Source organism: Tachyglossus aculeatus, chromosome 8 (assembly GCF_015852505.1).
Source record: "Tachyglossus aculeatus isolate mTacAcu1 chromosome 8, mTacAcu1.pri, whole genome shotgun sequence".
Classification (NCBI taxonomy): domain Eukaryota; kingdom Metazoa; phylum Chordata; class Mammalia; order Monotremata; family Tachyglossidae; genus Tachyglossus; species Tachyglossus aculeatus.
This window is the reverse complement of record NC_052073.1, coordinates 38,240,842-38,264,670: the sequence shown is the minus strand read 5'-3', so window position 1 is coordinate 38,264,670 and position 23,829 is coordinate 38,240,842. Positions and strand designations below refer to the sequence as shown.

General features: G+C 50.4%; 1 protein-coding gene across 1 annotated transcript in view; it reads left to right on the top strand.

The window, feature by feature from the left end:
- LOC119931843 (myosin-1-like) overlaps positions 1-23,829 on the top strand; it is a 45,568-nt gene that overhangs the window by 12,674 nt on the left and 9,065 nt on the right. The window contains exons 9-31 of the mRNA XM_038750754.1: positions 1,751-1,849; positions 2,057-2,160; positions 2,855-2,993; positions 5,262-5,380; positions 5,477-5,626; positions 7,475-7,645; positions 7,740-8,052; positions 9,788-9,864; positions 12,746-12,833; positions 12,935-13,052; positions 14,225-14,348; positions 14,435-14,571; positions 14,778-15,033; positions 16,097-16,339; positions 16,434-16,610; positions 17,191-17,336; positions 17,411-17,501; positions 17,831-18,220; positions 19,305-19,431; positions 20,977-21,095; positions 22,123-22,319; positions 23,361-23,544; positions 23,622-23,787. Coding sequence (XP_038606682.1) covers positions 1,751-1,849; positions 2,057-2,160; positions 2,855-2,993; positions 5,262-5,380; positions 5,477-5,626; positions 7,475-7,645; positions 7,740-8,052; positions 9,788-9,864; positions 12,746-12,833; positions 12,935-13,052; positions 14,225-14,348; positions 14,435-14,571; positions 14,778-15,033; positions 16,097-16,339; positions 16,434-16,610; positions 17,191-17,336; positions 17,411-17,501; positions 17,831-18,220; positions 19,305-19,431; positions 20,977-21,095; positions 22,123-22,319; positions 23,361-23,544; positions 23,622-23,787 — 3,735 coding nt within the window. The remainder of the gene's footprint in view (positions 1-1,750; positions 1,850-2,056; positions 2,161-2,854; positions 2,994-5,261; positions 5,381-5,476; positions 5,627-7,474; positions 7,646-7,739; positions 8,053-9,787; positions 9,865-12,745; positions 12,834-12,934; positions 13,053-14,224; positions 14,349-14,434; positions 14,572-14,777; positions 15,034-16,096; positions 16,340-16,433; positions 16,611-17,190; positions 17,337-17,410; positions 17,502-17,830; positions 18,221-19,304; positions 19,432-20,976; positions 21,096-22,122; positions 22,320-23,360; positions 23,545-23,621; positions 23,788-23,829) is intronic.

Sequence of the window (23,829 nt, the reverse complement as noted above, 5' to 3'; positions counted from 1 at the left end):
CGAGCTGACGGTCTGGAGTGGGGAGACAGAGTGAGAAGCAGTGTGGCTCAGTGGAAAAGAGCCCGGGCTTTGGAGTCAGAGGTCACGGGTTCAAATCCCGGCTCCGCCAATTGTCAGCTGTGTGACTTTGAGCAAGTCATTTAACTTCTCTGGGCCTCAGTTACCTCATCTGTAAAATGGGGATTAAGACTGTGAGCCCCCCGTGGGACAACATGATCATCTTGTAACCTCCCCAGTGCTTAGGACAGTGCTTTGCACATAGTAAGCGCTTAATAAATGCCATCGTCATCATCACATCAGAATAAATTACAGGAGGGGAAATGGCAGCGGGGAGGCAGCGTGGCTCAGTGGAAAAGAACACGGACTTTGGAGTCAGAGGTCATGGGTTCAAATCCTGGCTCCGCCACTTGTCAGCTGTGTGACTTTGGGCAAGTCACTTCACTTCCCTGGGCCTCAGTGACCTCTCTATATACGGTCTAGGGACCGTCTCTATATGTTGCCAACTTGTACTTCCCAAGCGCTTAGTACAGTGCTCTGCACACAGTAAGCGCTCAATAAATATGATTGATTGATTGATTCTCTGGGCCTCAGCGACCTCTCTATATACGGTCTAGGGACCGTCTCTATATGTTGCCAACTTGTACTTCCCAAGCGCTTAGTACAGTGCTCTGCACACAGTAAGCGCTCAATCAATACGATTGAATGAACGAATGATTGTCCCTCTAGATCGTCAGCTCACTGTGGGTGGGGAATATGTCTGTCAATATCATTATAATTGCACTCTCCCAAGCGTTTAGTAAGGTGCTCTGCACATAGTAAGCGCCCAATAAATACACTGACTGACTGGCTGATTGACCAGAGATCTATATGAGAGGGACTGTGTTTGATCTGATGATTTTGACTCCACCCGTCCCCTCAGTATGGCGCATCAATCAGTCGATCAATCGGTACTCCAAGAGGAGCAGTGTGGCCTGGTGGAGAGACCACGGGCCCGGAAGTCAAAAGGACCTGGGTTCTAATCCCATCTCCGCCACTTGTCTGCTGTGTGATCTTGGGCAAGTCACTTAACTTCTCTGTGCCTCAGTTACCTCATCTGTCGAATGGGGGAGAAGTGAGAAGCAGCGTGGCTCAGTGGAAAGAGCCCGGGCTTTGGAGTCCGAGGTCATGGGTTCAAATCCCGGCTACGCCAATTGTCAGCTTTGTGACTTTGGGCAAGACACTTCACTTCTCTGGGCCTCAGTTACCTCATCTGTAAAATGGGGATTAAGAGTGTGAGCCCCACCGTGGGACAACCTGATCGCCTTGTAACCTTCCCAGTGCTTAGAACAGTGCTTGGCACATAGTAAGTGCCTAATAAATGCTACTATTATTATTATTCTCTGGGCCTCAGTTCCCTCATCTGTAAAATGGGGATTAAGACTGTGAGCCCCCCCCCGCCCCCACCGTGGGACAACCTGATCACTTTGTAACCTCCCCAGCGCTTAGAACAGTGCTTTGCACAGAGTAAGCGCTTAATAAATGCCATCATTGATTAATTAATTAAGAATGTGAGCCCTGTGTGGGACAGGGACTGTTTCCAGCCCGATTAACTGGTATCTACCCCAGCACTTAGTACAGTGCCTGGCACATGGTGAGCGCTTAACAAATACCATAAAAAAATCAATCAATCGATCGGTCCTTGGAACACAGTAAGTCCTCCATAAATCCCACCCTTATTTTATTTTCATCCACTCTTAATCCGTCTTTCCAGATCTCCTGGAGAAGTCCCGAGTTACCTTCCAGCTGAAGGCTGAACGTAGCTACCACATCTTTTATCAAATCACGTCCAACAAGAAGCCGGAACTCATTGGTAAGGGAATCTCTTGAGCCCACTGTTGGGTAGGGACCGTCTCTATATGTTGCCGACTTGTACTTCCCAAGCGCTTAGTACAGTGCTCTGCACACAGTAAGCGCTCAATAAATACGATCGAACGAATGAATGAGCTAAGCGCGAGGCGGCACCGGGATGCCGACGGTCCCTAAACGTTTCCGTCTGTGCTCTGCTTTAAATCATCAGAGATGCTTCTGATCACCACCAACCCGTACGACTACCCCTTCGTCAGCCAGGGAGAGATTTCGGTAGCCAGCATCGATGACCAAGAGGAGCTGATGGCCACCGAAGTAAGTGAAACTCGAGCCAGAAATAATAATAATAATAATAATAATGGCATTTATTAAGTGCTTACTGTGTGCAAAGCACTCTTCTAGACTGTAATAATGGCATTTATTAAGCGTTTACTATGTGCAAAGCACTCTTCTAGACTGTGAGCCCGCTGTTGGGTAGGGACCGTCTCTATATGTTGCCAACTTGGACTTCCCAAGCGCTTAGTACAGTGCTCTGCACACAGTAAGCGCTCAATAAGTACGATTGAATCAATGACTGAATGAATGTTCTAAGCGCTGGGGAGGTTACAAGGCGATCAGGTTGTCCCATGTGGGAATCACAGTCTTAATTCCCATTTTACAGACGAGGTAACTGAGGCCCAGAGTAGTGACTTGCCCAAAGTCACACTAAGCTGACAATTGGCAGGGCCGGGATTTGAACCCACGGCCTCTGACTCCAAAGCCCGGGCTCTTTCCACTGAGCCACGCTGCTTCAGAAAGCGAAATTCCGGCTACCCCTCACGGGAGCGTAACCTTTATATTAACGTCCGCCTCCCCCTCGAGACTGTAAGCTCGCTGTGGGCAGGGAACGTGTCTATTGTGATCTTGTCCTCTTCCGAGCGCTTAGTCCGGCGCTTTGCCCACAGTAAGCGCTCACTAAAGACGACTGAATGAATGAACCTGACTTTTCCCACTCTGACTTCACCGGCAGACCGCCATCGATATCCTGGGCTTCACGTCTGACGAAAAGGGGGCCATTTACAAGCTGACCGGCGGCGTGATGCATTACGGGAACCTGAAGTTCAAACAAAAACAGAGGGAAGAACAGGCCGAGCCGGACGGCACCGAAGGTAATGGCCAACTCGGCCTGGGATCCAAAATCCCGGATTTCCCTCCTGGAAGGAGGAGCCCCCTCCTTCCTCTCCCCCTCCTCCCTCTCCCCATCACCCCCCATCTTACCTCCTTCCCCTCCCCACCACACCTGCATAATAATAATAATAATAATGGCATTTATTAAGCGCTTACTATGTGCAAAGCACTGTTCTAAGCGCTGGGGAGGTTACAAGGTGATCAGGTTGTCCCACGAGGGGCTCACAGTCTTCATCCCCATTTTACAGATGAGGGAACTGAGGCCCGGAGAAGTGAAGTGACTTGCCCAAAGTCACAAGGCTGACAAGTGGCGGACCCGGGATTTGAACCCATGACCTCTGATCTGACTCCAAAGCCCGGGCTCTTTTCCACTGAGCCACGCTGTGTGGATTTATTACTCTATTTTACTTGTATATATTTATTTTATTTGGTTTATATGTTTTGTTTTGTTGTCCGTCTCCCCCTTCTAGACTGTGAGCCCGCTGTTGGGTAGGGACGGTCTCTATCTGTTGCCAACTTGGACTTCCCAAGCGCTTAATACAGTGCTCTGCACACAGTGAGCGCTCAATAAATACGATTGAAGGAATAATGAATGAATGAGTGCTCTGCACACAGTAAGCGCTCAATAAATATGATTGAATGAATGAAGGAAGGTTACCGAAGTCCTCTATCCGGACGCTTGAGGACTTGGCAGCAGCCAGGGACCGATGCGGTGGGGGGAGAGGCGTTACTTCCCCCTAGACTATCAGCTTATCGTGGGCAGGGAATGTGTCTGTTATGTTGCGTGGCTCAGTGGAAAGAGCCCGGGCTTTGGAGTCAGAGGTCATGGGTTCAAATCCCCGCTCCGCCCACTGTCAGCTGTGTGACTTTGGGCAAGTCACTTCACTTCTCTGGGCCTCTGTTCCCTCATCTGTAAAAAGGGGATGAAGACTGTGAGCCCCACGGGGGACAACCTGATCACCTTGTAACCTCCCCAGCGCTTAGAACAGTGCTTTTCACATAGTAAGCGCTTAATAAATGCCATCATTATTATTATTATTATTATATGGGGATTAAAACTGTGAGCCCCCCGTGGGACAACCTGATTCATTCATTCATTCAATCGCATTTATTGAGCACTTACTGTGTGCAGAGCACTGTACTAAGCGCTTGGGAAGTAAAGTTGGCAACATATAGAGAAGGTCCCTACGCAACAGCGGGCTCACAGTCTTGAAGGGGGCGACAGACAACCAAACAAAACATATTAACAAAATAAAATAAATAGAATGGTAAATATGTACAAGTAAAATAAATAGAGTCATAAATCTGTACAAACATATATACAGGGGCTGTGGGGAGGGGGAGGAAGGGGAGAGGAAGGAGGGGGCTCAGTCTGGGAAGGCCTCCTGGAGGAGGTGAGCTCTCAGTAGGGCTTTGAAGGGAGGAAGAGATCATTCATTCATTCATTCAATCGTATTTATTGAGCGCTTACTGTGTGCAGAGCACTGTACTAAGCGCTTGGGAAGTACAAGTTGGCAACATATACCACCTTGTAACCTCCTCAGCGCTTAGAACGGTGCTTCGCACATAGTAAGCGCTTAACAAATACCATCATACCATCATAACATAACATGAGGCACAGAGACGTTGAGTGACTGGGCCCCAGGTCACCCAGCGGACACGTGGATTAGAACCCAGGTCCCCTGTCTCCCAGGATGAAGTTCTTTCCTCTAGGCCGCCCTCCTTTTCATTCAATCGTATTTATTGAGCGCTTACCGTGTGCAGAGCACTGTACTAAGTGCTTGGGAAGTACAAGTTGGCAACATAAAGAGATGGTCCCTACCCAACAGTGGGCTCACAGTCTAGAAGTCTCCTTGCCTTACCTTGTATCCCCCCCAGCGCTTAGAACAGTGCTTGGCACATAGTAAGCGCTTAACAAATGTCATTATTATTATCGTTACCTACACTGGGATCAATCAATCAATCAATCGTATTTATTGAGCGCTTACTGCGTGCAGAGCACTGTACTAAGCGCTTGGGAAGTACAAGTTGGCAACATATAGAGACAGTCCCTACCCAACAGTGGGCTCACCGTCTACTCCCATGGGGCCCATGTCCCGATTGCTTACCTTCTCTCTACCTCAGCCGCTTAGTTCAGTGCTGGGCCCCTAGCAAGCGCTTCATTAGTACCGTCGTAAGAAATTATGATTCGGAAGAGGGGGATTCCTTTTCCTCACGGCTCCCCCGTTCCCTCTCACCTTCCTCGGCAGTGGCTGACAAGGCCGCCTACCTCCAAGGTCTGAACTCGTCCGACCTGCTCAAGGCTCTGTGCTACCCGAGGGTGAAAGTCGGCAACGAGTACGTCACCAAGGGCCAGACGGTGGAGCAGGTAAAGGGGTCCTCCCGATGACCGTGACCCCGTCCGCGCGGCCGAGACTTGGCCGTCCTTCGGTCACGCCGGGGGTCCGTCCCTCTCTCCCGCCAGGTGTACAACGCGGTGGGTGCCCTGGCCAGGGCCGTCTACGACAAGATGTTCCTGTGGATGGTGACCCGCATCAACCAGCAGCTGGACACCAAGCAGCCCCGGCAGTACTTCATCGGAGTCCTGGACATCGCCGGCTTCGAGATCTTCGACGTGAGCCGGCCCACGCCGGGAAGGGGGCCGGGGGGAGTTGGGGTTTGAGGCATATTTTAGGCGCAAAGCAGCGTGGCGTCGTGGTTAGAGCCCGAGCCGGGAGTCGGAAGGTCACAGGTTCTAATCGATCAATCAGTCGATCGTATCTATTGAGCGCTTACTGTGTGCAGAGCACTGGACTAAGCGCTTGGGAAGTACAAGTTGGCAACATAGAGAGACAGTCCCTACCCAACAGTGGGCTCACAGTCTAAAAGGGGGAGACAGAGAACAAAACCAAACATACTCACAAAATAAAATAAATAGAATAGATATGTACAAGTAAAATAGAGTAATAAATATGTACAAACATATATGCATATATACAGGTATATAATATAGAATGTATAATATATATGCATTCTAATCCCACTCTGCCACCTGTCTGCTGTGTGACCTTGGGCAAGTCACTTCACTGTGCCTCGGTTACCTCATCTGTAAAACTGCGGATTGAGACCATGAACCCCTCATGGGATGGGGACTGCATCCAACCTGATTTGCCTGTATCCACTCCCGCGCTTTGTACAGTGCCCAGCGCTTAGAACAGCGCTTTGCACATAGTAAGCGCTTAATAAATGCCATCATCATTATTATTATTACAGAGTAAGCTCTTAACAAATTCATTCATTCAATCGTATTTATTGAGCTCTGACTGAGTGCAGAGCACTGTACTAAGCGCTTAGGAAGTACAAGACCATAATGATTATTATACTATTACTGGAAACAGTACTAGAAGCATCTCTAAATTGCAGTGCTTAGAACAGTGCTTTGCACATAGTAAGCGTTTGACAAATGCCATCATTTATTAATAATAATAATAATAATGATGGCATTTGTTAAGCACTTACTATGTGCAAATTATTATTATGACTGGTCACGAGAGGAGATAACCATCGGGGGTGGTTAAGGAAGACCATCGTTCTTCCGATGGGCGCTTCCTCAAGGGACATTTATAAGTTCTTTGGTCAAATGAGTCCATCAGCAGATTCGGTTGTTGTCGAATCATTCATTTATTCATTCATTCAATTGTATTTATTGAGCGTTTACTGTGTGCAGAGCACTGTACTAAGCGCTTGGGAAGTACAAGTCGGCAACATATACAGACGGTCCCTACCCAACAGTGGGCTCACAGTCTAGAAGAGGGAAAAAAATAATAATAATGATGGCATTTGTTAAGCACTTACTATGTGCCAAGCACTGTTCTAAGTGCTGGGGAGGATACAAGGTGATCAGGCTGTCCCACATGGAGCTCACAGTCTTAATCCCCATTTTACAGACGAGGTAACAGGTATAGCGAAGTGAAGTGACTTGCCTAAAGTCACACAGCTGACAATTGGCGGAGCCAGGATTAGAACCCATGACCCCTGGCTCCCAAGCCCGGGCTCTTTCCACTGAGCCATGCTGCTTCTCTAGGAATCATAGGTAAAGCACATCAGGGTCTCCAGACTGTAAGCTCGCTAAAAGCAGGGAGCATGTCTGCTAATTCTGTTGAATTGGACTCAATTCAATTTTTTTAGACTGTGTGCCCACTGTTGGGTAGGGACTGTCTCTATATGTTGCCAACTTGTACTTCCCAAGCGCTTAGTACAGTGCTGTGCACACAGTAAGCGCTCAATAAATATGATTGATTGATTGACTCTCCCAGGCACTGAGTCCAGTGCTCTGCACTTAGTAGCGCTCAGTAAATACCACCGACAGATTGAGTGACCGCATTTGGATCCAGGACGGGGGGACCACCCTGCCCAGCCCCGCTCCTGTTTCCCGGCTCACTCCGACAACCCTCCCCCCGACCCCCTTCCCCGTGTCTGACAGTTCAACAGCCTGGAGCAGCTGTGCATCAACTTCACCAACGAGAAGCTGCAGCAGTTCTTCAACCACCACATGTTCGTGCTGGAGCAGGAGGAGTACAAGAAGGAGGGCATCGAGTGGGAGTTCATCGACTTCGGCATGGACCTAGCCGCCTGCATCGAGCTCATCGAGAAGGTGGGTCCGGCCGGCCGGCCGCTCGACGGGCCCACCCTCTGCCCCCGTCCCCCGCCCCGCCCCGCCCCGCCGACCGGTTCTCTTCTCCCCGCAGCCGATGGGCATCTTCTCCATCCTGGAGGAGGAGTGCATGTTCCCCAAGGCCACGGACACCTCCTTCAAGAACAAGCTCTACGACCAGCACCTGGGCAAGTCCGCCAACTTCCAGAAGCCCAAGCCGGTCAAGGGCAAGGCCGAGGCCCACTTCGCCCTGATCCACTACGCCGGCACCGTGGACTACACCGTCACCGGCTGGCTGGAGAAGAACAAGGACCCCCTGAACGAGACCGTCGTGGGCCTGTATCAGAAATCTTCCCTGAAGACTCTGGCCTACCTCTTCTCCGGCGCGGCCGCGGCCGCCGAAGCCGGTAATTGATCCCTGAGGTTGTAACGCTTTCCCTCGGGCTCCAGATCGGGAGTTGCCCGATCGGCCCAAGTGGTTCACAGTTAGCACGGCCTTAGAACTGCAACTCTAATTCGCACCCCGCCCCCAGACACCAAGAGCACTATGGGAAATTCCGGTCCGTGGGGGAAGGACACCTATCATGAAATACCTAGTCCCTGAGATCCATCACTGTTCTCCCAAATTCAGTCATTCAATCGTATTTATTGAGCGCTTACTGTGTGCGGAGCACTGGACTAAACGCTTTGGAAGTACAAGTCGGCGACACATAGAGACGGTCCCTACCCAACAATGGGCTCACAGTCTAGAAGGGAGAGACAGACAACGAAACAAAACGTGTGGACGGGTGTCAAGTCGTCAGAATAAATAGAATTAAAGCTAAATGCCCATCATTAACAAAATAAATAGAATAGTAAATATGTACAAGTAAAATAAATAGAGTAATAAATCTGTACATGCATATATACAGGTGCTGTGGGGTGGGGAAGGAGGTAGGGCCGGGGGGAATGAGCTCTACCAATGGGATTCTAGACGATCAGCTCTTTGTGGGCTGGGAATGTATCAATCAATCAAATTTATTGAGCGCTTACTGTGTGCTGAGCACTGTACTAAGCGCTTGGGAAGTACAAGTTGGCAACATATAGAGACAGTCCCTACCCAACAGTGGGCTCACCGTCTAGAAGGGGGAGACAGAGAACAAAACCAAACATACTAACAAAATAAAACCAAACATACTACAGAACGATTGCGGTTGGAGGTGGGGCGTTGTGGGAGAGATGTATGGGTCGGACATGACTCGACAGCATAAGACAACAACAGACATGTTCCCTGCCCACAATGACCTTACAGACCTAAATATAAATAACCGTGTATTGTTCTACTGGACTCTCCCAAGCGCTTAGTACAGTGCTCTGCACACGATAAGCGTTCAGTAAACACCACCGATTGATTTGCCCAATCAACTTTTCTGAGCCCTGCCTCCCCATATTTCCCCCTTCGCAGAAGATAATAATAATAATAATGGCGTTTGTTAAGCACTTACTATGTGCAAAGCACTGTTCTGAGCGCTGGGGAGGTTACAGGGTGATCAGGTTGTCCCACGGGGGGCTCGCAGTTTTAATCTCCATTTTCCAGAGGAGGTCACTGAGGCCCACAGAAGTGAAGTGACCTGCCCAAAGTCACACAGCCGACAGTGGGCGGAGCGGGGATTTGAACCCATGACCTCTGATCCCAAAGCCACTGAGCCACGCCTGATTCTCCATCTGCAAAGCAGAGCACTGAGCTGGGAAGTAGCCAATTCTGGAAAGGGCCCCGGCAGTAGGGTTAAATTCAGCAAGTGTTTGGCCACAGTCCATCGCTAAACTGCCACATCCAATGTCTAATGGATACGGCCCGGGGCCTGGGATTCGGAAGGACCTAATCCCTGCTCCGCTACTTGTCTGGCTGCGCGACCTTGGGCAAATCACTTCACTTCTCTGAGCCTCGGTTACCTCATATAAAATGAAGATTAAGACTGTGAGCCCCATGGGGGACAGGGATTGGGTCCAACCTCATTAGTTAAAGTACAGCCCCCGGCACAAAGTAAGCACTTAACGAATACCAGAAGGAAAAAAAGGGGACAAGGGGAAGAATGGACAGTCTTACTAAATGACACTGCCAACCCAGATCCTTTAAAATTGGACATTTTCTTTTCCCTACAGAGGCCGGCGGCGGACCGGCTAAGAAAGGGTCTAAGAAGAAGGGTTCCTCTTTCCAGACCGTGTCAGCTGTCTTCCGGGTACGGTACCGTTTCCACTAGAAATTCCCGGTTGGATGTGGACTAGATTACAAGCTCCTTGTGGGTGGGGATCATATCTACTAAACTTGTTGTACTGTATTCTCCTAAGAGCTCAGTTCAGCGTCGGCACACAGTAAGCGCTCAACAAATACCAGTGAGGATGTTAGAGAATTACTGAGTCACTCCAGGCCATTTCGGGAGGGCCCCGCTTTGAACAAAAGCTGTTTCTGCCCTCGTCCTCCTTTGGGTGAAGGAATTTAAACATCTCACGGCGCGCCGGATCGAGAGGCTGACTAGCGTGATGCTTTTATGGGAACTGAGCTCAAACCTCCCGGTTCTTGTAGCCACGAAAATGACAACTGGCCTGGGTTGCCTCCATCCAAGTGAATCAATGGGGCCTAATGAAATTCATTAGAATGAATGAACTCATTCGTTCGCTCAGAAGTAGCACGGCCTACGGGATAGAGTCAGAAGGTAACGGGTTCTAATTCTGACCCTGCCACTTGTCTGCTGTGTGGCCTCGGGCGAGCCACTTCACTTCTCTGTGCCTCAGTTAACTCATCTGGAAAATGGGGATTAAGACTGTTAACCCCCATGTGGGACAAGGACTGAGTCCAACTCGATCTGCTTGTATCCACTCTAGCGCTTAGTACAGTGCCTGGCACATGATAATAATAATAATGATGGCATTTGTTAAGAACTTACTATGCGCAGAGTACTGTTCTAAGTGCTGGGGAGGATACAAGGTGATCAGGTTGTCCCACATGGGGCTCACAGTCTTCATCCCCATTTTACTGATAACTGAGGCACAGAGAAGCTAAGTGACTTGCCCAAGGTCACCCAGCTGACAATTGGCGGAGCTGGGATTTGAACCCATGACCAGTGACTCCCAATCAATCAATCATATTTATTGAGTGCTTACTGTGTGCAGAGCACTGTACTAAGCACTTGGGAAGTACAAGTTGGCAACATATAGAGATGGTTCCTACCCAACAGTGGGCTCACAGTCTAGAAGGGGGAGACAGAGAACAAAACAAAACATATTAACATATTCCCAAGCCCGTACTCTTTCCACTGAGCCATGCATGCTGCTTCTCATAGTAATTGCTAGACAAATACCGTAATTATGAATTATTATTATTCATTCAATCGTATTTTTTGAGCACTCATTATGTGCAGAGCACTGTACTAAGCCCTGGGGAGAGTCAAATGTAACAATAAACGGACACATTCCCTGCCCACAATGAACTAGAGGGGAAGACAAAAATGAATATATATAAATTCTTTAACAGCGGATATGAACATAAGCGGTGCAGGGCTGAGAGAGGTGGATGAATACATGGAGCAAGTCCGGGCGATGCAGAAGGGAGTGGGAGAAGAGGAAAGGAGGGCGCAGTCAGGGAAGGCCTCTTGGAGGAGATGGCCCTTCAATCCCGGCTCTGCCAATTGTCAGCTGTGTGACTTTGGGCAGGTCACTTAACTTCTCTGGGCCTCAGTTCCCTCATCTGTAAAATGGGGATTAAGACTGTGAGCCCCCTGTGGGACAACCTGATCACCTTGTAACCTCCCCAGTGCTTAGAACAGTGCTTTGCACATAGTAAGCGCTTAATAAATGCCATCATTATTATTATTATTATTCATAAGGCTTTGAATAGGGGAGGAGTAATTGTCTGCGGGATATAAGGGAATAATAGTAAGTGCTTAATAAATGTCATTAAATAATAATAATAATAATGACATTTATTAAGCGCTTACTATGTGCAAAGCACTGTTCTAAGCGCTGGGGAATTTACAAGGTGATCAGGTTGTCCCACGGGAGGCTCACAGTCTTACTCCCCATTTTCCAGATGAGGGAACTGAGGCCCAGAGGAGTGAAGTGACTTGCCCAGAGTCACACAGCTGACAACTGGCGGAGCCGGGGTTTGAACCCATGACCTCAGACTCCCAAGCCCGGGCTCTTTCCACTGAGCCACGCTGCTTCTCTAATGAAAACGAGCAGTTGGCATGGGAAAAATTGGATTCGTTCGGCCTCTGCTTCCGAGCTGTTTTTGGGGGGGAATCGGGTGGGGTGCAGGGGGTTTGGGGGTTTCTGTGCAGGTGGGAGCTTGTGACGTCCTTAAAGAAATGATAAGGAGTGGGGGTGCTAGCTAGAGATGTGAGAGGTAGCGGAGGGAGGAGATGGAATTGGGAAAGGTAGGAGGAAATAACCGGCGCTGAGTGCATGTCCCATTTCTGCCTGAATCCACGGGAGAGCTCACCTCCTCCAGGAAGCCTTCCCAGACTGAGCCCCCTTTTTCCTCTCCTCCTCTCCATCCCCCCCGCCCTACCTCCTTCCCCTCCCCACAGCACCTGTAGACACGTTTGTACAGATTGATTACTCTATTTTACTTGTACATATTTACTATTCTATTTATTTTGTTAATAATAATAGTAATAATGATGATGGCATTTATTAAGTGCTTACTACGTGCAAAGCACTGTTCTAAGCGCTGGGGATTACAAGGTGATCAGGTTGTCCCACAAACGGCTCACAGTCTTCATCCCCATTTTACAGATGAGGTAACTGAGGCCCAGAGAAGTTAAGTTAATGATGTGCATCCAGCTTTGCTTCTCTTTATTCTAGTGACTTGACACCCGTCCACTTGTTTTGTCTTGTTGTCCGTCTCCCCCTTCTAGACTGTGAGCCCGTTGTTGGGTAGGGACCATCTCTCTATGTTGCCGACTTGGACTTCCCAAGCGCTTAGTACAGTGCTCTGCACACAGTAAGCGCTCAATAAATACGATTGAATGAATGAATGAGGGATAATGAGGGATCGCTGTCACTGATAAGGACTATTCTGTAACTGTCCCTGTGAAGGAACCTTCCGCTGTGGTTTTTTAGGAGAATCTGAACAAGCTGATGACCAACCTGAGGAGCACTCACCCTCACTTTGTGCGCTGCATCATCCCCAACGAGACGAAAACGCCCGGTAAGGAGGGAAGCGTAGGCCTCGGCTGGCCCGGCGGGCCCCGGGGTTTCCACTCCGTGCCCTGGGTTCGGGGGGCTCACTCGTGGGGCGTCCGTCCGCAGGGGCCATGGAACACGAGCTCGTCCTTCACCAGCTGCGCTGTAACGGGGTGCTCGAAGGCATCCGCATCTGCCGGAAGGGGTTCCCCAGCAGGATCATTTACGCCGACTTCAAGCAGCGGTAAGGCTCTCCCCGTGACTCTCCTCTCGTGAAGATCTGTAATAATTATCATTACGGTTCGTGTTAAGCCCGTACTATGTGCCGAGCACTGTTCTAAGCACTGGGGTAGATGCAAGTTCAACAGGTGGGACACAGTCCTTGTCCCACATGGGGCTCACAGTGAAGAACCGGCGCGCCTGTGAGCCCACTGTTGGGTAGGGACCGTCTCTATATATAGCCAACTTGTACTTCCCAAGCGCTTAGTACAGTGCTCTGCACCCAGTAAGCGCGCAATAAATATGATTGATTGATTGATTGATTGAATAGAGAGGCAGCGTGGCTCAGTGGAAAGAGCCCGGGCTTTGCAGTCAGAGGTCCTGGGTTCAAATCCCGGCTCCGCCACTTGTCAGCTGTGTGACTTTGGGCAAGTCACTTCACTTCTCTGGGCCTCAGTGACCTCATCTGGAAAATGGGGATTAAAAACTGTGAGCCCCCCTTGGGACAACCTGACCACCTTGTAACCTCCCCAGCGCTTAGAACGGTGCTTTACACATAGTAAGCACTTAATAAATGCCATTATCATTATTATTATTATTATTATAGAGCCCGAGCCTGGGAGTCAGAAGGACCCAGGTTTTCATCCTGGCTCTGCCTCTTTTCTACTGGGTGACCTTGCCTCACTTCTCTGTGCCTCAATTGCCTCATCTGGAAAATGGGGATGAAGACAGTGAGCCCATGTTGGGCAGGAACTTGTATCCATCCCAGTGCTTAGTACAGTGCCTGGCACAGAGTAAGCACTTAACGAATACCTCAGTTACTATCATTATTATTATCCGAACAACATCAGTGTGCAATTGAGATGAGCCATCCCGTCAAGGATCTCAAGACTCCCCCAAGTGCCATTCGTTGGCATTCTTAGGCCACTAAAAGCGTACGACAGATTTTGACTCTCTCGAATGCTTAGTACAGTGCTCTACACGTAGTAAGTGCTCCAAAAATTCAGTTGGTTGATTTTAGACAGGAGGAAAGAAACCTTTGCAGTGCCTCTCGACTGTAAATTCTCCACGCGCAGGGAACGTGTCTACCAACTGTATTCTACTGTACTCTCCCAAGCGCTCTGTTCAGTGTTCTGCACACAGTTAGCCCTCAATAAATATGACTCATCGACTGATCGATTCTGCTTCCTCGGCCAGATACAAGGTCTTGAATGCGAGCGCCATCCCAGAAGGGCACTTCATCGACAGCAAGAAGGCCTCGGAGAAACTCCTCGGGTCCATCGACATCGACCACACGCAGTATAAATTCGGCCACACCAAGGTACCGGTCCGACTCGGTCCTCTCCGGGCTCTTCAGGCCGGACTCCTGGCGGGAGGTGATCATGCTCCTCTTCTCCCCTCATCCAGGTGTTCTTCAAAGCCGGACTCCTGGGTCTCCTGGAGGAGATGCGAGACGAAAAGCTGGCCCAGCTGATGACGCGCACCCAGGCCAGGTGTCGCGGCTTCCTCATGAGGGAAGAATACAAGAAGATGGTGGAGAGGAGGTAAGGATGAGGGCACGATGGTCTCTCACGCGCATTTCACGGGGATCCTCCGGGGAACGCTTCGTCCTTGCCAGCTCATTTCTGTCTCATCCCCCCGCCTTGGAGGGATGCAGCCCCTAAACGCTAATTCCGTTCCAGGGAGGGAGCCCATCACCCACCTCCATTACGACGCCCGCTCCTTCACCGGAAATGCTCTTGATTTGCAGGGAGTCCATCTTCTGCATCCAGTACAACGTCCGCGCCTTCATGAACGTCAAGCACTGGCCCTGGATGAAGCTCTTCTTCAGGATCAAGCCACTGCTCAAGAGCGCCGAGACGGAGAAGGAGATGGCCAACATGAAGGAGGAGTTCGCCAAGATCAAAGAGGAGCTCGCCAAATCGGAGGCCAAAAGGAAGGAGCTGGAGGAGAAGATGGTGTCACTCCTGAAGGAGAAAAATGACCTCCAGCTCCAAGTGCAATCGGTGAGCGGCAAAGCCGAACCTCTCTGAACCGTGTGCTGAAGGCAGTGGCCAACTTTTATGTGTCTTGTCTGCCCAATCATTGTGCATCTTCTCTGGCCATCCGTCGCCTCTCTTGTCTGGCCATCCACTGTCTGTCTCCTCTGACCAACCGTTTTGTGTCTTCTCTGGCCATCCATCGTGTCTTCCCTGGTTATCCATCGTGTGTCTTCTCTGGTCAATCACTGTGTGTCTTCTCCGGGGAAGCGGCCTTCCCGATGTGAAGTCTGAAGGCCGAGAATCAATCAATCTGCTGTATTTACGGAGCGTTTACTATGTGCAGAGAAGAAAACTAAGGCCCAAAGGATGGAGGGGTGGCCTTGGGGAGCTCAGCCTCCGACTTCCACCACCCGATGGGTGGCTTCTCGGTGGGAATGTTCACTCTCCCTTTCCCTTAGTGTCACCTCTGACAATGGGGAGACGCAGGGAGATAGGTATCGGATGCTTCCCCTAGACCCCGTCCTGGTGAGAGAGCACCTCCAACGGGGCAGGCCCTGGAGTCCATCTTTCTGCCTTACTATAAAATCCCCCCTCTTGAGGAAAGTCCTTTGGCCGATGAACGCGCTAGGTAATAGACTCACCTTCAGCCTCAGATTTTCTCCCTGGAAATATCCCTGGACAATCGGGTATCACGGGAACAGAACAAAAATTTCCCTCCATACACCCATGGCACAGAGAGAAGATGATAATTCCTTAAAGCCTGGGGGCTAGGCAGTGGGATGTTTGTGTACGTGGGGGTGGTTTTGGGGGGCTTAGTTGTCACGCTTAGAACAGTGCTTTGCACATAGTAAGCGCTTAATAAATGCCATTATTATTACCTGGGACTAGGGTAGCCTGCCTTTTGGGTGACTGACTACAAACCTCCTACGGCCCCGAGATCTCCCGTAAGCCCTTGCAAGGCGCTCAGGGTGCTCCAGGAACGATGTGGGCTGTACTGTCTCCACCTCTTCCTCCCTCTCCTCCCTCTCCCGACAAAGAGGCGTTCATCCTTTCCTGCTCCATTTCTCTCTTTGGTTTGTCCCTCCAGGAAGCGGACGCCTTGGCCGACGCGGAGGAGAGGTGCGACCAGCTGATCAAGACGAAAATCCAGCTGGAGGCCAAAATCAAAGAGGTGACGGAGAGGGCGGAGGACGAGGAGGAGATCAACGCCGAGCTGACGGCCAAGAAGAGGAAGCTGGAGGACGAGTGCTCCGAGCTGAAGAAGGACATCGACGACCTGGAGCTGACGCTGGCCAAGGTGGAGAAGGAGAAGCACGCCACCGAGAATAAGGTACGGGAAGGGGACGGGACGGTTCCCCCTCGTCCCCGCCGCCGCCGTCCCGGGTCCCGAGCGTCACGGGGCAACGCGCCTTCCCTCGCCCCAGGTGAAGAACCTGACGGAGGAGATGGCCGGCCTGGACGAGACCATCGCCAAGCTGACCAAAGAGAAGAAAGCTCTCCAGGAGGCCCACCAGCAGACCCTGGACGACCTCCAGGCCGAGGAGGACAAAGTCAACACGCTCACCAAGGCCAAGGTCAAGCTGGAACAGCAAGTGGACGACGTAAGGCTGGCAATCTACAGAAAATCCATTTCTTCCTTGAGCTGAAAGTCCAGAAACAGGAAGTTACTCGATTTGGGGCTCATTTCTGCTGTCTCGGCTATGTATTTGATTTCTATTGATCATTTTATAACGTTACAATTGAAACATTCACGGAACAGTGTTTCAGATTTAGACATTAGTAATGTATCACTGGGTGGTAATATTTAATATCACTTTAAAACGCTGGCATCCTAGCACGTACTGCGGTAAGACAGGATATGAGAAATTAAAAGAGAAGTGGGATGGCCTAGTGGGAAGTTCCCGGTCCTGGGAGTCAGAGGAGCTGGGTTCTCATCCCGGCTCTGCCAACTGCTTGTGGTGTGACCTTGGGCACGTCACTTCACTTCTCTGTGCCTCAGTTTCCTGAACTGTCAACTGGGGATTATCCCTCCATCCTACTTAGACTGTGAGCCCCATGTTGGGCGGGCTCTGTGCCCAACCTGATTATCTTGTACCACCTCAGTGCTTAGAACAGTGCTTGGTGCGTAGGAAGTACTTAACTCATAAAAATGAAAATAAACCAGATGTATCGTGAATTCAGCTTGAAGGGTCTCTGGAGCAAGAGAAGAAACTCCGCATGGACCTGGAGCGGGCCAAGAGGAAACTCGAGGGAGACCTGAAGTTGGCCCAGGAATCCATCATGGATATAGAAAACGAAAAGCAGCAGATTGATGAAAAACTCAAAAAGTAAGTCTGTAGAAGAGGATCTCTTTGGGAGATCCTCTTCATCTGTGGGTGCTCACTCGTTGCTTTTCCAACAGGAAGGAGTTTGAGATCAGCAATCTGCAGAGCAAAATTGAGGATGAACAGGCCCTGGCTAATCAGCTGCAGAAGAAGATCAAAGAGCTACAGGTCGGCCATCTCTCTTATCCTAGTAGCCCCCGGAGAAATAATTCTAATGCTGGTGTCATTCATTAAGCCCTTACCGTGAGCCTAGCACTGGTGTAAGTTCCAGGTTAACAGATCAAACCCAATATTTGTCTCACAAAGGGCTCCTAATCTATTTTATGCCCATTTCAGAGATGAGGAAACTCGAGGCCCAGAAAGGTTAAGTGATTTGCCCAAGTGACCGATTGGGGACTCGAACCTGGGTTCCCAACGTCTCAATCCCGCGGTCTTCCCGTCGGGTCGCGCCAGGGAGGGGCTGACCGGAGCATGTTTTCCCCATGTGTCATCCCCAGGCTCGCATCGAGGAGCTGGAGGAGGAGATCGAGGCCGAGAGGACGTCTCGGGCCAAAGCGGAGAAGCAGAGGTCCGACCTGTCCCGGGAGCTGGAGGAGATCAGCGAGCGGCTGGAGGAGGCCGGAGGGGCCACCTCCGCCCAGATCGAGATGAACAAGAAGCGCGAGGCCGAGTTCCAGAAGATGCGGCGGGACCTGGAGGAGGCCACCCTGCAGCACGAGGCCACGGCGGCCGCCCTGCGCAAGAAGCACGCCGACAGCGTGGCCGAGCTCGGGGAGCAGATCGACAACCTGCAGCGCGTCAAGCAGAAGCTGGAGAAGGAGAAGAGCGAGATGAAGATGGAGATCGACGACCTGGCCAGCAACATGGAGACCGTCTCCAAAGCCAAGGTGCTGTGGCATGAAGAGTAGTAGTATCAGCAGTGGTAGTAGTAAATAGCATGGCTTAGTGGAAATAATAATAATGATGGTATTTGTTGAGCGCTTACTATGTGCCAAGCACTGTACCAAGCGCTCGGGGAGATACAAGCTTATCAGGTTGTTCCAGGTGGGGTTCACAGTCTTCATTCCCATTTTCCAGATGAGGGAACTGAGGCCCAGAGAAGTGAAGTGACTTGCCCAAAGTCACCCAGCTGACGAGTGGTGGAGCCGGAATTAGAACCCATGACCTCTGTCTCCCGAGCCCATGCTCCTTCCATTAAGCCATGCTGCTTCTAGGTCATGCGTTCTGATCCTCACTCCACCACTTACCAGCTGGGTGACTTGGGGTAAGTCACTTCACTTCTCTGTGCCTCAGCTCCCTCATCTGTAAAATGGGGATTAAGACTGTGAGCCCTATGTGGGACAACCTGATGACCTTGTATCTCCCCCAGCACTTAGAACAGTGCTTGGCACATAGTGAGCGCTTAACAAATACCATCGTTATTATTATACTAGTAGCAGCAGTAGTAATAGTAGCAGTAATAGTAGTTTGTGTAATCTATCACTGGTATTTATTGGGCGCTTACTGGGTGCAGAGCACTGTCATAAGTGCTTGGGAGCATCTAATACAAGAAGCAACATGGCTCAGTGGAAAGAGCAGGGGCTTTGGAGTCAGAGGTCATGAGTTCAAATCCCAGCTCCGCCAATTGTCAACCGTGTGACTTTGGGCAAGTCACTTAACTTCTCTGTGCCTCAGTTCCCTCATCTGTAAAATGGGGATGAAGACTGTGAGCCCCCCGTGGCACAACCTGATCATCTTGTAAGCTCCCCAGCGCTTAGAACAGTACTTTGCACATAGTAAGCGCTTAATAAATGCCATTGTTACTACAAGAGTCGGAAGATGCAATCCCTTCCCACACGGAAATGACGGTCTAGAGGGGAAGAGACTCCCCAATCCTTAAAGCCCCAGTGCTTTAACCTATTCAGGGTTGTCCTCCCAGACGATTTGGCCGGTGATGTGATTCCTCCACCCCGTTCTCCTCTCCACCCTCAGGGCAACCTTGAAAAGATGTGCCGCACTCTAGAAGATCAAGTCAGTGAGCTGAAAACCAAAGAGGAAGAGCAGCAGCGTCTGATCAATGACCTGTCTGCTCAGAGAGCGCGTTTGCAGACAGAATCCGGTGAGCCCCTTGGCGATGGTGGCCAGTCCCAAGGGATTCGGGGACGGGCTAAATTGGGCTTTCGGGGTCCCGGGGACGGGCTGGCTGGTGCCCCCCTGGTTCTCGCCTCTCCTTCTTAGTCTAAGCGTTGCTGGGACTCTCATTCTTGGTCACTTTCAATCAATCAATCAATCAATCGTGTTTATTCATTCGTTCATTCATTCAATCGCATTTATTGAGCGCTTACTGTGTGCGGAGCACTGTACTAAGCGCTTGGGAAGGACAAGTTGGAAACATATAGAGACGGTCCCTACCCTACAAGGAGCTCACGGTCTAGAGGGAGAGACAGACATTACTACAAATACATAAAACAATCAATTACAGATATCTACAAATAGATCCATATGTGCTGTAGGGAGTCATTCATTCAATCGCATTTATTGAGCGCTTACTGTGTGCGGAGCACTGTACTAAGCGCTTGGGAAGGACAAATTGGAAACATATAGAGACAGTCCCTATCCAACAAGGAGCTCACGGTCTAGAAGGGGAGACAGACATTAATACAAATACATAAAACAATCAATTACAGGTATATACAGATAGATACATGTGTGTTGTGGGGAAGTCATTCATTCAGTCATATTTATTGAGCGCTTACTGTGTGCAGAGCACTGTACTAAGCGCTTGGGAAGTCCAAGTTGGCAACATAGAGAGACAGTCCCTACCCAACAGTGGGCTCACAGTCTAAAAGGGGGAGACAGAGAACAAAACCAAACATACTAACAAAATATAATAAATAGAATAGATATGTGCAGCCCGGCTGTGGTTGCCACTTCCGGTCGGCGCTGGCCACCACCTTGGTACTGCCCGAATGGGATCCCGGTGATCCTAGGGAGGATGGGGGTTAGCCCCCTGGGAATCTCTCCCTTCCTGAATGGCCACGGACTCAGCTGCCCCCACTGAGCCTCCCTGCGGGATGTGATGTTCGAGCGAAACTGGGGTGGTCGCCCCAGGCCGGAGCAAGTCCCTCCCTAACCCAGCTTGGGAGTAGCTTGGGACTCTGGTTTCCATTTTTTTTTTTATGGTATCTGTTAAGCACTTACCATGTGCCAAACACTGTACTAAGCGCTCGGGTAAATACAAGCTACTCAGGTTGGACACGGTCCCTGTCCCATGTGGGGCTCACAGTCTTAATCCCCATTTTACAGATGAGGAGACTGAGGCCCAGAGAAGCAAAATGACTTACCCAAGGTCCCACACAGCAGACAGGTGGTGGAGCGGGCTTTACAACGCAGGTCCTTCTGATTTCCAGGCCCGGGCTCTTTCCACCAGGCCCCGCGGCTTCTGGATTTTCACTGTTCAGTCGCCCCGGGCAGGCATGGCGGTCCCAAGGCCTCCTCAGGGATAGAGGTCCTCTCTAGCGGTGGATCCTGCTCGGAAAAATCTCCTGCAGCTTAAAACCGAGAGAATTAGAAACCTCATCCTCAGGCCAGTTGATTCAAAAACAACTATGCCTAGACTGTGGCATCCCAGGTTTAATGCCTTGCGCTATTTTGTCTCCCAAAGGGGAATATTCCCGCCAGCTGGACGAGAAAGAAACTCTGGTGTCTCAGCTGTCGCGAGGCAAGCAAGCGTTCACCCAGCAGATTGAGGAACTGAAGAGGCAGCTTGAAGAAGAGACCAAGGTAATTTCATTTCAGAGCAGCGTGGTTTAGTGGAAGGAGCCCGGGCTTGGGGGTCGGAGGGCGTGGGTTCTAATCTCGGCTCCGCCACTTGTCAGCTGTGTGACTTTGGGCAAGTCACTTCACTTCTCTGGGCCTCGGTTCCCTCATCTGGAAGAGGGAGATTGAGACTTTGACCGCTTCTTCTTGGAGAAGCGGCGTGACTCGGTCGAAAGAGCCCGGGCTTTGGAGTCAGGAGTTCATGGGTTAAAATCCTGGTTCCGCCAATTCATTCAATCATATTTATTGAGCGCTTACTGTGTGCAGAGCACTGTACTAAGCCAATTGTCAGCTGTGTGACTTTGAGCAAGTCACTTCACTTCTCTGGGCCTCAGTGACCTCATCTGTCAAATGGGAATGAAGACTGTGAGCCCCCCAGGGGACAACCTGATCACCTTGTAACCTCCCCAGCGCTTAGAACAGTGCTTTGCATATAGTAAGCGCTTAATAAATGCCATTATTATTATTATTATTATTATTATTATTATTCTCTGGGCCTCAGTTCCCTCATCTGTGAAATGAGGATTAAGACTGTGAGCCCCCCGTGGGACAACCTGATCACCTTGTAACCTCCCCAGCTCTTAAAACACTGCTTTGCACATAGTAAGCACTTAATAAATGCCATCATTATTATTATTATTATATGGGACGGGGCTGTGACTGATGATCTTGCATCTACCCCAGCATTTAGTATGGTGCCTGGCACATAGTAAGCACTTAACAAGTACCACAATTATTATTGTTATTACTGATTGATCACCACCTGACCCCAGCGACGGATGTTTCTCCCCCTCTGACGTGCCTCCCTTCCTTTCTCTCCTGGGGCTCAGACATCTTAGCTGTTTCCCCTGAAAGTGTGGGTTGGGTGGCGGGGGTCACGCTCTTATCCCGTCGGCCGGACCTGGTGTTGAAGGGCGGCATGGATATCGAGCGTGAGGATCGCTAGGTATGAGAAAATTAAGACCCCCGGCTCCTCCCCTCTGTCCCCCAGGCCAAGAACGCCCTGGCCCACGCCCTCCAGTCCTCCCGCCACGACTGCGACCTGTTGCGGGAACAGTACGAGGAGGAGCAGGAATCCAAGGCCGAGCTTCAGAGGGCCATGTCCAAAGCCAACAGCGAGGTCGCCCAGTGGAGGACCAAATACGAGACCGATGCCATCCAGCGCACGGAGGAGCTGGAGGAAGCCAAGTAGGTGCACCGGATCCAGATGGAGAATGGTATTTACTGAGCGCTTACTGTGTACAGAGCACTGTACTAAACCCTTGGGAGCAGCGTGGCTCAGTGGATGGAGCTCGGGCCAGCAAATCCAAAGGATCTGGGTTCTCAGTCCGGCTGCTGGGTGACCTAGGGCAAGTTGCTTCACTTCTCTGTCCCTCAGTTTTCTCAGCTGGAAAATGGGAATTAAGGCTAGGAGCGCCAGGTGGGATATGGACTGTGCCCAACCTGGCAACCTTGTATCTACCCCAGTACTTAGAACAGTGCCTGGCACATAAGAAGTGCTTAACAGACTCCATAAAAAAAGAGAGTCCAACACAACAGAGTTGAGAGATGCGAATCCCTGCCCACAAGGAGCTTACAGTCTACAGGGGGAGACAGACAGACAAAAAAAATGATAAAGAAGGGAACTAGAGCATAAGTGATATGTGCTCTGCACACAATAAGTGCTCAATAAACTCCATTGATTGATTGGCTGTGAGTCTGGGGGAGGGTGACTGCGAAGGAATGCAGACCACATGCATAGGCAATGCAGAAAGGAAGGAAGAATTAGCATTTTTGTTCATATTAGCGTTAGGATGCAGGTGTTTTATAATGAAATCTAAATCCAGTCATTGGGATGGCTAGTTGGAAGATATCGTTAGACACTCACTTTATTAATAATAATAAAAAAAACGGTATTTGTTGAATGCCTACTATGTGCCAGGCACTGTATTAAGTGCTGGGGTGGATACAAACAACCGCGGTTGTGTCTCACCAGGTTGGACACGGTTTCTGTCCCACATGGGGATATGGTCTCTGCCCTAAGTAATACGTGGCAGGGAAGGAGATAGGGAAAGTTTTTTTTCATTTGACGTTTTGCAAGAATGCTGCTTACGCGTCACTAGAGTGTTGCGGATCCTCAAATCATTCTGCCAGTTAGCCGGAACAGGTCCGCGATCGGAAAGATTGACATCCATTAGATTCTGCCCCGGGTCACTTACTTCCCTCCCTGTTCCACGTGGGGTTTTCCAGGAAGAAGCTGGCTCAGCGGCTGCAGGAGGCCGAGGAGCACGTGGAAGCCGTCAACGCCAAATGCGCGTCCCTGGAGAAGACCAAGCAGCGGCTGCAGAACGAGGTGGAGGATCTTATGATCGACGTGGAGAGGACCAACGCCGCCTGCGCCGCACTAGATAAGAAGCAGAGGAACTTCGACAAGGTACGGAGTTGTGCTTCCCGGCTGCCTCACCGGCCGGCTTCTTCCAGGGCCCAGACCGACGATTTCCCCTTCTCCAGATCCTGGCGGAATGGAAGCAGAAATACGAGGAGACCCAGGCCGAGCTGGAGGCATCTCAGAAGGAGTCCCGCTCGCTGAGCACGGAGCTGTTCAAGATGAAGAATGCCTATGAGGAGTCTCTGGACCACTTGGAGACGTTGAAGCGCGAGAACAAGAACCTGCAGCGTGGGTCCCTGGGGGTCTCTATCCAGGGGGCGGGGAGGGGTC